At 41.1% G+C, this 14,721-nt stretch overlaps 1 protein-coding gene across 2 annotated transcripts in view; it reads left to right on the top strand.

The window, feature by feature from the left end:
- Nucleotides 1-14,721, top strand: part of Eprs1 (glutamyl-prolyl-tRNA synthetase 1) — a 66,823-nt gene that overhangs the window by 50,784 nt on the left and 1,318 nt on the right. For both annotated transcript variants that reach the window (XM_048439497.3, XM_085687579.2), the window contains 10 exons: nt 24-75; nt 1,067-1,276; nt 1,551-1,623; nt 3,145-3,224; nt 3,423-3,524; nt 3,997-4,152; nt 5,561-5,758; nt 7,064-7,237; nt 9,767-9,927; nt 12,469-12,547. In XM_048439497.3, the coding sequence (XP_048295454.1) occupies nt 24-75; nt 1,067-1,276; nt 1,551-1,623; nt 3,145-3,224; nt 3,423-3,524; nt 3,997-4,152; nt 5,561-5,758; nt 7,064-7,237; nt 9,767-9,927; nt 12,469-12,547 (1,285 nt within the window). The remainder of the gene's footprint in view (nt 1-23; nt 76-1,066; nt 1,277-1,550; nt 1,624-3,144; nt 3,225-3,422; nt 3,525-3,996; nt 4,153-5,560; nt 5,759-7,063; nt 7,238-9,766; nt 9,928-12,468; nt 12,548-14,721) is intronic.

Here is a 14,721-nt window from a genome sequence, read left to right as displayed (position 1 = left end):
TGTTTCCTTTTGCATGTCTGCAGATTGGGTCTTGAAGCAAAAAAAGAAGAAAATCTTGCTGAATGGTACTCCCAAGTGAGTATGCTTTCAGTGGGCTTTTATGGGAACATTTCTCAAGGTTAGCTTTATGTCCAGACTCTAAAGTCTGTCACAGTATAACGTCCCCTATACCCCCGTGTGTGTGCGTGTGTGTGTGTGTGTGTGTGTGTGTGTGTTCGAGCATGTTTGTTTCTATGTGTATGTGCATAAAGGCACGTAGGTGTTACCCTCAGAAAAGCCACCTCCTTTGAGACAAGGTCTCTCTTTGGCCTGGACTCACCAGTTAGGGTAGGCTGGCTGGCCAGTGCACCCCAGAGACCCTCTTGTCTCTGCTCCAAGTGCACATCTCAGCACTACACCTGACATTTTAGGGGTCTGGGGATCAGTCTTCATATGTGGAAGGCAGACATTTTACCTACTCCCTTGCCATCTTCCATGGTTCCCACTATAATATCATGTCAGGTGTAGTGGGACACCGACGTAACCCAAAACTTGGAAGATGAAGGCAAGAGAGCTAGCCTACATAGTGAAACTGTCTCAAAATAAAATGTAAAAGTAAAAGAAGGCTAAGGGTGTAGCTCAGTGGTAAGGCTGCAGACTTTAGAGTTCTGTAAAGTGTTGCCTTTGCATGTAGGAAAGTCCATTTTTTCCTCCACATTGAGGAGGGTGTTTCCAAGCCAGGCATTATGGCACACGCCTGTGATTCCAGCATTTGGGAGGCAGGGGCAGCCTAGGCTACACAGAGAAACCCTGTGTTGAAAAACACAAACAAACAGAAACGACAGTCAGCTGCGACCACAGACGGGAGCTCCTGCCTCTGCATTAGAACACTGGTTCAGTTCGCAGGAGCTCCTGCCTCTGCGTTAGAACACGGGTTCAGTTCGCAGGAGCTCCTGCCTCTGCGGTAGAGCACGGGTTCAGTTCACAGGAGCTCCTGCCTCTGAGTTAGAACACGGGTTCAGTTCGCAGGAGCTCCTGCCTCTGTGGTAGAACACTGGTTCAGTTTGCAGGCTTCTCTCTCTCAAAGGTCATCACAAAGTCGGAGATGATTGAATACTATGACGTGAGCGGCTGCTATATTCTCCGTCCCTGGTCGTACTCCATTTGGGAATTCATTAAGGACTTCTTCGATGCTGAGATCAAGAAGCTGGGTGTGGAGAACTGCTACTTCCCCATATTTGTGTCTCAGGCTGCGCTAGAGAAAGAGAAGAATCATATCGAAGACTTTGCCCCTGAGGTACACTGAAAAAGATGAGCTTTTCCTTTTTGTGGTTTTCTCTTACAAACTCGAAATTATATCTCAGTAGAGTTTAACAACCAACTAAGAGAAATCTGGGGTGATTACTTTTCTTTATAATGCCCTATTTCTTCCATCCTCGTGGCATGGTTAGTCACGTCCTCTGACTGAATGACTTGTCTATTCCCTTCTAGTAACAGCAGCAAGCTTTTGAACTTTTATGTTCTTCAAAAATGCCATTAAAACTATGTCTACATCATTTTTATCTTCCTAGGTTGCTTGGGTTACAAGGTCTGGTAAGACAGAGTTGGCAGAGCCAATTGCCATCCGCCCTACCAGTGAAACAGGTGAGAGCAGGCCCGGGCCCTGGGAAAGCTCGCTGAGCTGTGGGGCTGCAGCTGCGACTCAGTGTTTCTGTTAAGTTCCTTCCTGGCAAAGCAGAACTTACTGAAAGATGAAGGCAGATGAAAGTTTACATTACATAGATTTTGTGTTAAGCCATTTCATTACAGAGTTCTTTATCAGTAGGATGTAAGTCTCTCTGTCCGTCTTCTTTTTAAAGAAAAACACTTTATGTTTTAGGTCCTTTATTTGTTTTTATACAGTGAGCCATGAATTTATAGGGAATGGACTCTAGCTTCACATACGTGTTTCCTAAAAAGCCTAGAGAGCATGCAGTGGGTTCCTCTCCTCTTCCCTTTGCGGCTGTCGTTTGGCAAGTTACTGGACAGTGGCTGCCGCGGCTGAAGACAGTTTTTATTTTTTTAAACAGCATCTATTTTTGTTCAGTGTTCCAACTTTTCAGCATCTATTTTTGTTCAGTGTTCCAACTTTTCAGAGGGAATTGTTTTGGATTATTCTTGGGATTGATTATAAAATTGCAAATGATGGCTGTTACTAATTTTTTTTAATATTTATTATCTACATTAGGTTTATTTTTCTGTAGAGTTTTTGTTTGTTTTTGAGACCGAGTCTCACATCCAGCTCTAGCTGACCTGGAACATGGTATTTAGATCAGGCTAAGCTGAACTCACAGATATGATTCCCAAGTGCTGGGATTAAAGGTGTACAGCCCTGCTCATCTTCACCTAGGGTTTTTAGGATGCTTTCATGTGGGCATGTGTGTTATTCTCCTGCCATGGGAAGGCAGAGGCAGCCATCAGGTGATGGAATGGTTTTTCTGGAATTATACTTAGTGAATGGACGTGCCACCCAGGTCCGAGACTTTGGACTTGGTGGCATCCTCCAGTGATACTTATCTTCAAATTTAGTGTGTTCAGTATCTAATACTTCTAGTGTGTTTGGGTATTTCTACTTTTGACATTATGACTCTAGTCGTTTTTGTTCATTTTTGTTTTTTCTCATAGCGCATTAGTTTTGTTTTACTGATTGTACTTTGTAGACAAGACAAGTCATAGTTCCTGGCAAGAATGTTCTTCGTTGGATGGTAATATGTGCATCTAACAAATTCTGATTCTGATACATAGCTGATTTCAGGAATAACATTAGCATCTTTAAATTTGATAATGAGATCTGTGAGCCAAAGGAGAGTATTAAATAAGATAAAGAATGAAAATAATTTTACTTAGAACACAGAATGTACTGGTCTTCATTCAGATAGAACATGGAAACAACACTTACATGCAAAGAGGTGAAACACACAAAGTATGCTCATGTTAGGTAGATTTGTCTGTCTTCAGGGTTGTGCTTTATGAACTAGATATCAGTGTCATTTCATGAATTTTCATGGATACTGGGGCAAGCACACTTTAATCCTTTAATTCATATTGGTTACATTGCGAATTTAACTCTTGTCAGTCTTAAGGAAGAAATCAAGTCATAAGTGTCTGTATTTTCTTGATTTTCAGTAATGTATCCTGCATATGCAAAGTGGGTGCAGTCCCACAGAGACCTGCCCGTCAGGCTCAACCAGTGGTGCAATGTGGTGGTAGGTGCCCGTGTGCTGTTAGTCGGTCTCCATTTTCATGTGTCCATCGCTTTTAGAGCATGCTTTCTTTCCTTTGAGCATGAAGCAGTTTTCAAAGGGTTTTGGACCACAAAATTTGTTTTAATTATTAATCATGTAGTGTTGCTAATAAAAATTAGTTTGTTTTTTTTCCTACACTGACTGGCTTTGTCCCTGCAGCGCTGGGAATTCAAGCACCCACAGCCTTTCCTCCGCACTCGGGAGTTCCTGTGGCAGGAGGGGCACAGCGCCTTTGCCACCTTCCAGGAGGCAGCTGACGAGGTAGGAGCAGTCCTCTACTATGCCTGTGCCTTTCTGGCCCTGTTTTTTGTTATTTGGCTTATGCTATGTAATACCTGTTTGAAAATACAAAGTTAACCCAAGAGTAAACCAATTTTAAAAACTTGCTTATTAAAATTTTACTAGCAAATTTGCCATTTAAAATTTTGTATGATAGATTTTAATTTATAGAAAAATTAGTCATATGATTAGAATTAATCTTTTTTTTAAGGTTTCACTCTGATTACTGTATAGCTCTCAAGCATTTTCTCCTACATTCCAAATTTATATTCTCTTAAATGTTCCTTCCTCAGCCTCACACTGCTTTCTTGTTGTACATCTTCCTTAAATCTCACATTGACTTCTTTAACCTTTCCGTAATTTTGTTGTTGTTGAGTACCCTTTCACAAACAATTTGAGATAATGTAGATTGACAAGCCTATAGTGAATAAACATGCCATCGATGTTGTTACAGGTCTTACAGATCCTTGAGTTATATGCTCGAGTGTATGAGGAACTCTTGGCAATCCCTGTTGTGAGAGGAAGAAAGACTGAAAAGGAGAAGTTTGCAGGAGGCGACTATACAACCACATTAGAAGCCTTCATATCTGCCAGCGGGCGTGCTATCCAGGTATGGAGTGCTGTGGCTAGATGGCAGCTGTAAGCACAGCCTACGGCAGTTCCAGCAGTGTTTGCTACTTTAGTAGTATTTGGATAGCCAATATAGAAAGCAGTATCAAGGTTTTAATAAATAAAGTCACTAGTGTGCAATCTAGTGATGCCTCTCCTAGAGGCAGATCCAGACGAATATAAAGAGCTTACTGAAGGCACATCTACACTCTGTTCAATGCAGCATTATAGCCAGGCAGTGGTGACATCACCTGTTAAAAAACAATGCCTATTGGCATTGTGGGATATTAACCATAAAAAGAATGCATTCTGTCATTTGCAGTATCATAAATGAAATTGAAGATATCTGTGTTAAATGAAATAAATGAGGTATGTGAACTCTAAGAAAGTGATTGTTTGTAACCTGTGACTAGAATGGTGGTTACTTACAGGTTAGGGAGACTATGAGTTGGTCAGCAGGCACTAAATTTTAGTTCTATAGGAGCTGAATGCTATACTGCAGATAACAGTGGTGGCAGACAGCTATAGTCACAACACTCTTAGGAGTCTGTGGCTAATGTAAGCTACATAGTAAGACACTTCTTGGGGGAAAGAAAAATCTGGCCTGATATTGTATAGGAGGGTAACCATCAATAGTAATGTGCTGTGCATTTTTAAAACACTTAAGATATTGAAAATTTTTACCAGAAAGAAATGATGGATTCTTGAGATAAGTTTAACCTGATTCAAACATTACAAAATGTGTTTACATTGCCTCATTATGTTGATTTAAAAAGTGAATAAAAAATAATTACTGTGAAAGCAGTGCAGTGCTTGTTTAGCATGCACAGAGTCATTGATCACCAATATTTATTGATATATTGATCATCAATACTCCAAACTGGGTGTTATGGTGCACACCTTTGAAAGTGGAGGCAAGAGAATGAGGTATTCGAGGCTACCGTCAGCTCCATAGTGAGTTCTAGGTCCATGTGGGCTGTATGAGACCCTTCCCAAAAGACTGGGAGACGGGGAGGGGGAAGGAAGGAAGAGAACAGTGGAGGAGGGCACTGTGTGATTTCTAGGCCTGTTCTGTGTGTCCATGATGGGGAATCAGTGAAGTTGGGGTTTCATCCTGAATTGCCAGGCATGAGCTCCAGGTAAAACCTTGCATACAGAGGTGTTTGTGTGTGTGTGTTTTTTGTTTGTTTTTTTTTTATTTTTATTTTTGTTGGAAGGGACCACCCAGAGCAGAACTACTATTTTTTTTTAGCCAGTCCTCTCTTTTCATGTCAATCATACTTGAATTTTAAGCATTAAAAGGAGATAAGACAGTGCATGTAGTGGTATTCTAAAGTATGTGATCTTGTCATTATTTTCAAAGGAATAATAGTTTAAAACTAAAGCTTGTGTTTCTCTCCTTATTTTAGGGAGCAACATCACACCATTTAGGCCAGAATTTTTCTAAAATGTGTGAAATAGTTTTTGAAGACCCAAAGACACCAGGAGAGAAGCAGTTTGCATTCCAGTGCTCCTGGGGCCTGACAACTCGGACTATTGGTGTGATGGTCATGGTGCATGGAGACAATATGGGCTTAGTGTTGCCACCCCGTGTAGCTTCTGTTCAGGTAAGGGAAATGTTCTCTTTATCGTGTCTTTTATAAGATTATAGTCTATATTTACAAAGGAACTTTGAAAAGGTAGATTTCTCTGATGATATAGAAACATTAGAAAATATAGCCTAGAGTATTACTATGTATAAATATGTGTACATACGTATTATTTATTGTCCCCAAAATTTTAAAAATTATTTTGCTGAAAACTTTTACATTTTTTCTTAGGTTTACTAATTTTATTTTATGAGTGAATGTTTTGTCTGCCTATGCCTCTGTGGACCATGTGCACGCTTAGTTCTGACCAAGGTTAGAAGAAGGCACCATGTGGATGCTCTTAACTGTGGAGCCATTTTTCTAGCCCTAAAATTTTCTTTAGAAATAATTTTTTGAAATTATTTAGAATTATTTAAATAAAATATAGTAGGTTAACTGAATTGTACTTAGTGTTGATGAGTGATATTTAGCTGATTAGCACATGTAGACAGGTTAGAAATCACACAGATTGATTTAGCCATTGAACAACAGATGCGGATTGTGTAAGCGATAAACTAGTTCATGTTGGAGCCCCAAGAAGGAAATGTTTGTAAACCAAACCTCCAAGCAAGACTGTGGTGCTACAGATTTTTGTGTAGCAGATGAGATTCTTTGTAGAAAAAGTGTTTTTAAAACAATGTAAAATGTCGCTTTTCAGGAAGTTATTGTATATAGTTTGATTTTTTTTTTTAAGGCCTTTTGATGTTGGATGATCCCAAATATTTAATGGTTTTTGTTAGTGTTGTTTTTAACATAGTTAAACACAACAAACTTTAGGAAATTTTGTCAGTAGTATGCTTTGAAACGTTTAGGGTGCTGCATGTTGTAGATTGTTTTATTCATTTAAAGATTTATTATTTTGTGTGTGTGTGTGTGTGTTTATGTGTGTATGCCTAAGTGTGTGTCTGCATCACATGTGTGTTGAAGCACTCAAAGGTCAGAAAAGGAGTTGGAGTTCCGTACAGATGGTTGTGAGCCGCCGGGTGGGTCCTGGGAACTGAATCTGGGTCCTCTACAAGAGCAGCCAGTGTCCTCAACCACTGAGCCATCTCTCCAGCACCATGTTTTTAATTGTAGTAAAATTATGTATATTTAAAACATTGGCATTTTTTGCAAGAGTAGCAAGTGTTCTCAACCACTGAGCCATCTCTCCAGCACATGTTTTTAATTGTAGCAAAATTATGTATATTTAGAAGATTGTTCATTGGCATCTTTTAACTTTCGTATGGTTCATTATTGTAGATGTCCTTATGTGTATGTGGTGTGTCTTTGGCTGGACTCTAGGTGGTAGTGATTCCGTGTGGAATCACAAATGCCCTGTCTGAAGAAGACAAAGAGGCACTGATGGCAAAATGCAATGAGTATCGAAGGCGGCTACTTGGGGCTAACATCCGAGTCCGAGTTGATCTACGAGACAACTACTCTCCAGGCTGGAAGTTCAATCACTGGGAGCTGAAGGTATGCAGGGGTCCTGCACCAGGGAGATCTAGATTTCTGTGAACTTACGTTTTTTTGTTACCTTCCCATATTTATAGCCGTGAGTTCTGAGTACCAGTGTAAGTCATTCTGTGTAAGTGGTTTCTAGAGTGTGTGCTTGTTAAACTGATTCCTGTGGTGACTCAAGGAGTGAGTAGCTCGGTGGGAGAGCACTTAGCATGTGCTTGGCCCGGCCTTTGATTCCCCCTGGGCTTTGTCTCCCTAAAAGTTTTGTGGAAGCCAGTTTTTCTTACATTAGAATAAAGATGATCTTGAAGTGTTTGCTTCTATAACATATGTGGCTCATTGGTGGCCATGTTGCAGTGCTTTTATCTGAGTTTAGTCCCTGGCAGAGTGAAGTTTCGGTGATGGCGGAGTCATCACAGGTTCCCTCCACATCTGCAGTTCTGGTCCGCACGGTTACACATCCCTTTGCCATTGTTTCTGCCTCTCTGCATACAAAGCCTGTCTCAATTCTGGTTTCATGTTTTTGGTGTATTTTCATTTACAACACAGCTTCATTATTAGGTAATGATGCCCTTTATTCCATTTCACAAACGTTTAGCGCTTACCTTTTTTTTTTTTTTTTAGGCTATGATAGAGAATATCAAGTTAGGCTAGGAATTAGGAGGAGTAGTGTGGGACATGTTCTGAGATGGTACCTGAGAACTTACTCAGAATTAACCCTCTTGAATTACAAAGCCACTAACATTCATCATCTTACTTTAAAAATGGTGCCTATGGTAACCTGCGCTGGGGATTAGCGCTGCTGCTGGCCCTGCTTCTTTGTGTGTCATTCTTGCTTTCTTATGTGCTCCCTCCCTTCAGGGAGGACCTTAAAGACAGATAGTTTGTCCTCTGTAATTTGTCTTTTGTTACAGTCTTTTCTGTTCACCTAGGGAAAGCTGGTGATGCCAGCAGCTACTTCTCTAAGCCAGTTCATGTGTGTCTGGGCACAAAACACTAAAGGAGAAACTGTGCTGTGAGCCTAACTGAAAGGAATTTAAAATGCCATCCACTTCTGGATCCCTCCACCTTCCTGTTTTACATCCTTCCTCCAAAGACACGGCTTTATCTCTAGTACTCTTTATCCCTGGGAACCTGTTTTGTGAGGGTCAAGTGGGCTTGCTGGCGTTCACATAAGTTTGTCTTTGACTTGAGTACTACTCAGCAGCCATGTTGTTTATAGAAGCACCTGGCTTACAGTGTCAGAGCCCTAAATTAGTTTTAAAGCAGTGGTTCTCAACCTGTGGGCGGAGACCACTTTTGGGGGTAGAGCAACCCTCCTCTCACAGAGTTCATATAACATATCCTGCATATCAGATATTAGTAGCAAAAATACAGTTATGAAGTAGCAATGAAATAAATTTATGGTTGGGGGTGATGACAAGGATAGCAGCATTAGGGAGATTGAGGACCACTGTCCGAAACATGTTCACTAATATGTAAGGCCTATTGTATTTCAGAGAGGGTTCCTGATCTTACTTCAAAGTCTTCCTGGACCTTAAGTGTAGTGGCATTTCATTTGTATTTTAGTAAGTAAAACTTGCCTGATAATCAGAGAATAAAATAACCCCACTGGTCAGCCTTATAGACAGTCAGTGGTAACATACACCCTTAATCCCAGTAGCCACACTAATTGTCGTAGAAACCAGGCAGTGCATGCCTTTAATCCCAGCCCTAGAGAGGAATATAAGACAGGAGGAGACAGCTCACAGTCTCGATCTCATTCTGAGATTCCTGGAGGCAGGATTACCATTTTCAGACTGAAGTCAAGGTATGAGTCAGTGGCCGAAAGGTTGAACCCCAATATCAGTCTCTGAGCCTTTAGTAATTGTGCTTCACTTAAGGGTTTTAGTCTCCTCAGAGACTGGAATATGCAGGAGTCTTAAACTTGGATATAGCCAATTCTTAAATTCTCTCATGGAAGCCTGAGAGCATGGTGTCTCTCAAACTTTATCCTAAAGCCAGCAGTCTGAGCATGTAATGCTCCTTCAAGTACGACTCTCAGCCATCCTTAACCTCCAGTACAAGAACCTCTAAGGGCTGGCAGGCAGTGCTTTATCCAACCCTGCAGGTGATTCTCATGCATGCTGTGTAGTTCCTTCCAGAGTCGAGGCATCCCAGCCAAAGCACACGTTTACCATGAATGAGTCTGGGGTGTGCCCATGTGCTAACCCCCTCAGTTCCTTGGGGGTATCTTTGGTTTCAAGAAGCCTCTGTATTCTTCCATGTACCACATGCCATTTGTGAGGAAATGGGAATGCCCATTCAGATGCTTTTCTATCAAGAGATGGCTTAGTTCTGACCACACGAGCAGTAGACTCTTCCCTTCTGTACTGCAGTAAGGTCTCTAGTGTGTCAGGAGTATCACTTGCTCTTTTTGTTTGTTTGTTTGGTTACCGTTGCTCTTTGGCTGCTTTATGATTTATAGTAGCTAAAACCCTGAAATAGTCTGTATTAAGCTTGAGATTCCCATGCACAGGTTTAACTGCCTGTTTTGTTTTATAGGGGGTTCCAGTCAGACTTGAGGTGGGGCCACGAGATATGAAGAGCTCTCAGTTTGTGGCTGTCAGGCGAGATACTGGAGAGAAGTTGACAATTGCCGAAAAAGAGGCTGAGGCTAAACTTCAAGAGATTTTGGAAGACATCCAGCTTAACCTTTTCACAAGGTAGCTCTGTGGTTTACTTGTGTCTCCTTTCTTCAGCTTCCACCTAATGTTTGAGACATAAACAAGGGCTTTGGGGTTCTTGCAACTGAATGTAGCCTTTCTCCCTGAGCTCCAGGACCACTTAGTGTCTTACTCCATTTGTAGTTTTGACTTGGGGGTTTCCTAAGTGTGTGTTCCCTGCGAACTGGTCCGTCTGTTGAACTAGATGGAGTTAACTTCAGATCTAGGTTATTGTATTAAGTCTTTGGTTCTTAAATGCTGGGCACAGATTGGTAGAATCCAGGAAGCTTTACCAGCACCTTCCCAGAGTGACTAAGCCTGAGAGAGCAGCCAGCAGCTATAGTGTTAAAAGCGTCCCCATAATGGCATATATTCCTGCTCACCAGGAGAGGGCAGCAGAACTCATGGATGGTTGTGAGCCTCCTATGGTTGCTAGGCATTGAACTCAGGACCTCTGGAAGAGCAGCCAGTGCTCTTAACCTCTGAGCTTTTTCTCCAGCCCCATCTTGTATTTTTTTGAGCCAAGTTTTTTCTCTGGTTTGGAGCTTAACAAATAGGCTCAACTGGGTGGGTAGCAAGTCCCAGGGGTCCTGGGATACAATATGACACGTACCATATCCGCAGCTGGTTTTGTTGTAGGTCGTGGGGGGCTAAACCCAGGTCCTCACACTTAGAAAGGGGTTACCATGCTGCTGAGATGTCTTCCCAAGCTCCAGATGGGTATTTTTACAAATACAAGTTGTCATCTGTTTTTTGGAGATAGGGTCTCCGGTAGTCTGGATTGCCTTCAAACTTGAGGCTGACCTTGGATTTCTGATCCTTCACCTCAGCCTTCCTATGCTACTGCAGAAAATTTCAGCAACTTTTCATTCTTATACTCAAATTCTGTTATTTTTTTACATACAAGGTTCATTCTAAATAGTTTATTCTTAGTGATGTGTTTGTTTTTAATCTTGTGCAATTTTCAATATGCATTGCATTCTTGCCTGTAAATAGATACTTTGAATAAGTCAATTTTACAAAGACCTATTACTAAGGAAAAGCTGAATAAGGATAACAACTCATTTTTTTTAAAAAAAGATAGCAATGTATACTTGTTCACAGTTGAATCTTTGTATTACCAGGTACGAAGAAACTAATATATTGATTAATTTTAGTGAACTGAGGACATAGCAGTATAGATCTATCACAAATGTGTATTCCTGAGGTTTCCCTCCTTCCATGGGACAGGCTCCTTCTGTGGAGCCTCGGCCTGTCCAGGGGCGGATCCTCCTAGTCAATTACTGGATTTAATATTAAGGGTAGCTGGTGTTTCTTTTCCTTTTAGTGCTGAGGGAGGTAACTGTGTCCTCATTCATACTAGGCAGGCTCTTTTCCTTGCACTGAGCTACATCCCAGCCTCCTTAATGTCAGCATTGATGAAAGAAGTCCTGTGTGAAGTAGACTAAACTGTTATAACCAAGAGAAGACCAGAGTCAGACTCAGAAGAGCTTTTCCTTTCTTATATGAAACAGTGTGAAGCTGGTCTGCAGGTCCAGTGGGTGTAGTTTTCCAGAACTTATGGCAGAACTTATTGGTTCTGTCATCACCTAGAATGTAGTGATACGGACACACCAGATCACAGTCAAGTCAAGGGAGTGCTGGTGGGTGAGGGTGCAGGAGCCATGCCTGCTGCCTTCAATTGTACGGTGGGTGGGAAATGTCCCATGACTTTTCCTACTTAGTCTTGCCTAGCTCTATACAAAAAAATATGACAGGGGAAAAGAGGAAACAAATTTGACTGACAGCTAGCAATTGCTAAGAATGCCCAAGGTCCTAGCCTTGAGATTCAGAATAGAGCTGTCTTTTTTTCCCTTCTACTCTATGTGTGATTTTGAATGTAGATGAAAGTATTGCCTATGGCATTACTAAAACCTGAAGGTCTGAAAGAGGAGATTGTAGAGCCAGGCATGATGGGGCACACCTAGTAATACTAGCTGAATTCAGAGGGAGTCATGTTCCAGTCCAACCTGGGCTATGTAGTGAGACCCAAGAGGATGGGAGTGTAGGGTGGAAGGATTTGATGGTGTGAAAATATCTTTAATTTGTGTGTGTGTGTGTGTGTGTGTGTGTGTGTGTGTGTGTGTTGTTACGATGCATTCATTCCTTCATGTGTCATTATTGGCAGTTACGCCTATATATCTCCTGCTACAGTATTATTATTATTTTCACGTTTTTGTAGAGGGGAAAAGTAGACCAGAAGGTTTTGAAAACTAACAGGCTTTCCGAGGTGGTGCAAGTGGGAGTTAGGACTGTTCAGCAGCAATGACAAAAGTAGCAGCTGCCTGTTGTGTGCCTGGCAGTTTTCTCACGTGTTGGCTTGAGGTGACGCTCGAGTAAGGTGACCACTTATTCGTGGCCTCTGCCGGTAAGGGGATTAATACTCAGATTGAGTTCTTCTGACTTTCACTTAGTATGTCATTAAATCTTGTTTATTTTGGGATTAAAAAAAACTGTCTTATTTGTAAGGAAAGTTATGTATTTTCTGATTTATTTTGGCAGGGCTACTGAAGACCTTAAAGCTCATATGGTTGTGTCCAACACGTTGGAGGACTTTCAGAAGGCACTAGATTCTGGGAAGGTAAGGGGCCTCCAGAAAGGTTTTCATGGTTTTGTTTGTTTCCTACAGGCCCAGGCACTGACCCCAGGGTCTTGCACTGTGCTAGGTAGTGCTGTACCACTGACCTGCACTTCTGCCACTTCCCAGTAAACAGATTTTAAAACTCCCTCAGCTGAGACTCTGTTTCAGTCTTCTTTAGAGGCAGTCAAACAAAAGGATTATATGTTATTCAGCTTTCTGTACTATTGGAGTGAATCACTTATGGACTTTAGTATTTGGTATGCACGTTAAATACGCAACTAGTCCTGTGTCTCCAGATTACAAATGAGAAACCATGGGCCAGAGTCTAAATGGAATTAGCCCATAGAATTAGACAGGTACCAGAAGTTAGATCTCTCTGCCGCTGTTTAATGTATACATCCTTCTCAGATTTTTAAAAACTCCTTTTTGAGAATAAAAGACAAAGTTGTTTTGTTTTTGTTTTTTGTTTTTCAAACAGTCATTGGTAGCCTAATAATACTTCTCTTGTTACTGGTGCAGAGGAATTGACCTCTCTGACTCTTCACTGCTCTGTCAATAGATGGCCTCAACACTGCTCTCAGATCCCTACTTCTTCAGCATTTGGCTCGGTTTACTGCTTCTCTGGCCTTTACCTTTCTGTGTTCTATAGTTCCCTTGTCTGCTACATGCTTTTAACAGAAGCGTAGAGGTTATGTGGCCATCTTCTATCGTGCGTGCTCCTTCCTGTGCGTATTGAGGATGAATTTAGGCTTTGGCATGCTAATACTGGGCTAGCACTAAGTGTAGCTCCAGCCCACTTCTTTTCATTTTGAGGAAAGATCTTCTTAAATGCCTAGGTTGACCCTTGAACTCACTCTATAGCTCAGGCAGCTCTTGAACTTGAATCTTCCTGCTTCAGTCTCTTGAGGAGCTGGGATGAAAGGCCTGTGCTGCCAGACTCGATTTACTCCATTAATTTTTAAGTTAAAAATTTAAATAATTTATTTATGATAACGACTAGTCACTTTTGTAGAACAGTTTATTTGAGAAATTGCATAAACATTAATATAATAAAGTAGCTTTTAGCTAATGCATTGATTTCAAAGAATCAAGATTCACAAGGTGTTAGTGGGTCATTTATTTTATTCTAATATTAGATAGATTATATTAGATAGATCTGAAATTTTAAAATGGAGCAGGGGTATTTTAGTTTCATGTCTAATGAACACATAGGTCAATAAATAGATTGTGTCTGTTGCAGTCAGTAGTCAGTACCTCCTCCCCTCTTGCTTCATGGGGTCATCTTAAGTGTGCTGACTGATGGTCAGACAGCCTTGGAGGCTGTTGTAAATAACTGTGTTTACTAGGAGAGGAAAGCTCTGTGGACGAACTTACAGTAGGTAAAACGTCGCTTTTTTCCTCTCTACCTCTATTCATTGGTATAAAGGGGTGGGGCGACTAATGGTTCACTTCGCTGATTTTCAAGTCCACCCTTTCTACTTTTCATTTTAGCTGATTTGTTGTATTGATGGTGCTGGGGTAGGAGCTCAGGCTTTAGGCGTGCTGAGCAAGAGCCCTACCACTTGAACTACTTGTTATTTTGCAGTAAAGAGACAGACTCTTGCTAAAGTACCTAGACTAGGCTTGAGCTCACTGGTAAGCTAGAATCTTTGAACTTTGGATCCTCTTTATCAGCCCCTAAGTAGCCAGAATTATCTCCCTTTGCCACCAAGCTCTGACAGAATTACTTATGAGTCCAAATACAAATTTCTTCATGTGCTACAGACATTATTATTTTATATATTACACAGTTTTATAAATGTACTTTTTAATGCATTTTGTTTGCAAATGTTAAGGGTTTGCAGTCTTAGACAGGGAAGTAATTGGCTTAGATCCTGGGTCTTTTGTCTCCATTTCCATGGCACAAAGAATTTCTGTATTAAATTCTAATGTGTGCTGTCACTGGTCTCTGTCCATTTCTCTCCATCCATTTCCTCACTTGCAGGACACACATAGAAAAGTATTACTTCTGTAGTCTTGGAGGCAGTTTAGCAGAAGAGCAGTTGGTAAATTTCAGAAATCAGACTAGCACGTTCACCAAGTGAACATTAAGAGATTTGATCATGAGCATTTGCCCTTCCTTGGAGTTAAGGTCCATCTAAGGAAGTTCCTGTTTCTGTAATTGCCTCCTTACT

This window comes from Myodes glareolus, chromosome 5 (assembly GCF_982192425.1).
Source record: "Myodes glareolus chromosome 5, mMyoGla1.1, whole genome shotgun sequence".
Taxonomy (NCBI): domain Eukaryota; kingdom Metazoa; phylum Chordata; class Mammalia; order Rodentia; family Cricetidae; genus Myodes; species Myodes glareolus.
The sequence above is the reverse complement of the archived record's forward strand: the minus strand, read 5'-3'. Positions and strand labels throughout refer to the sequence as shown.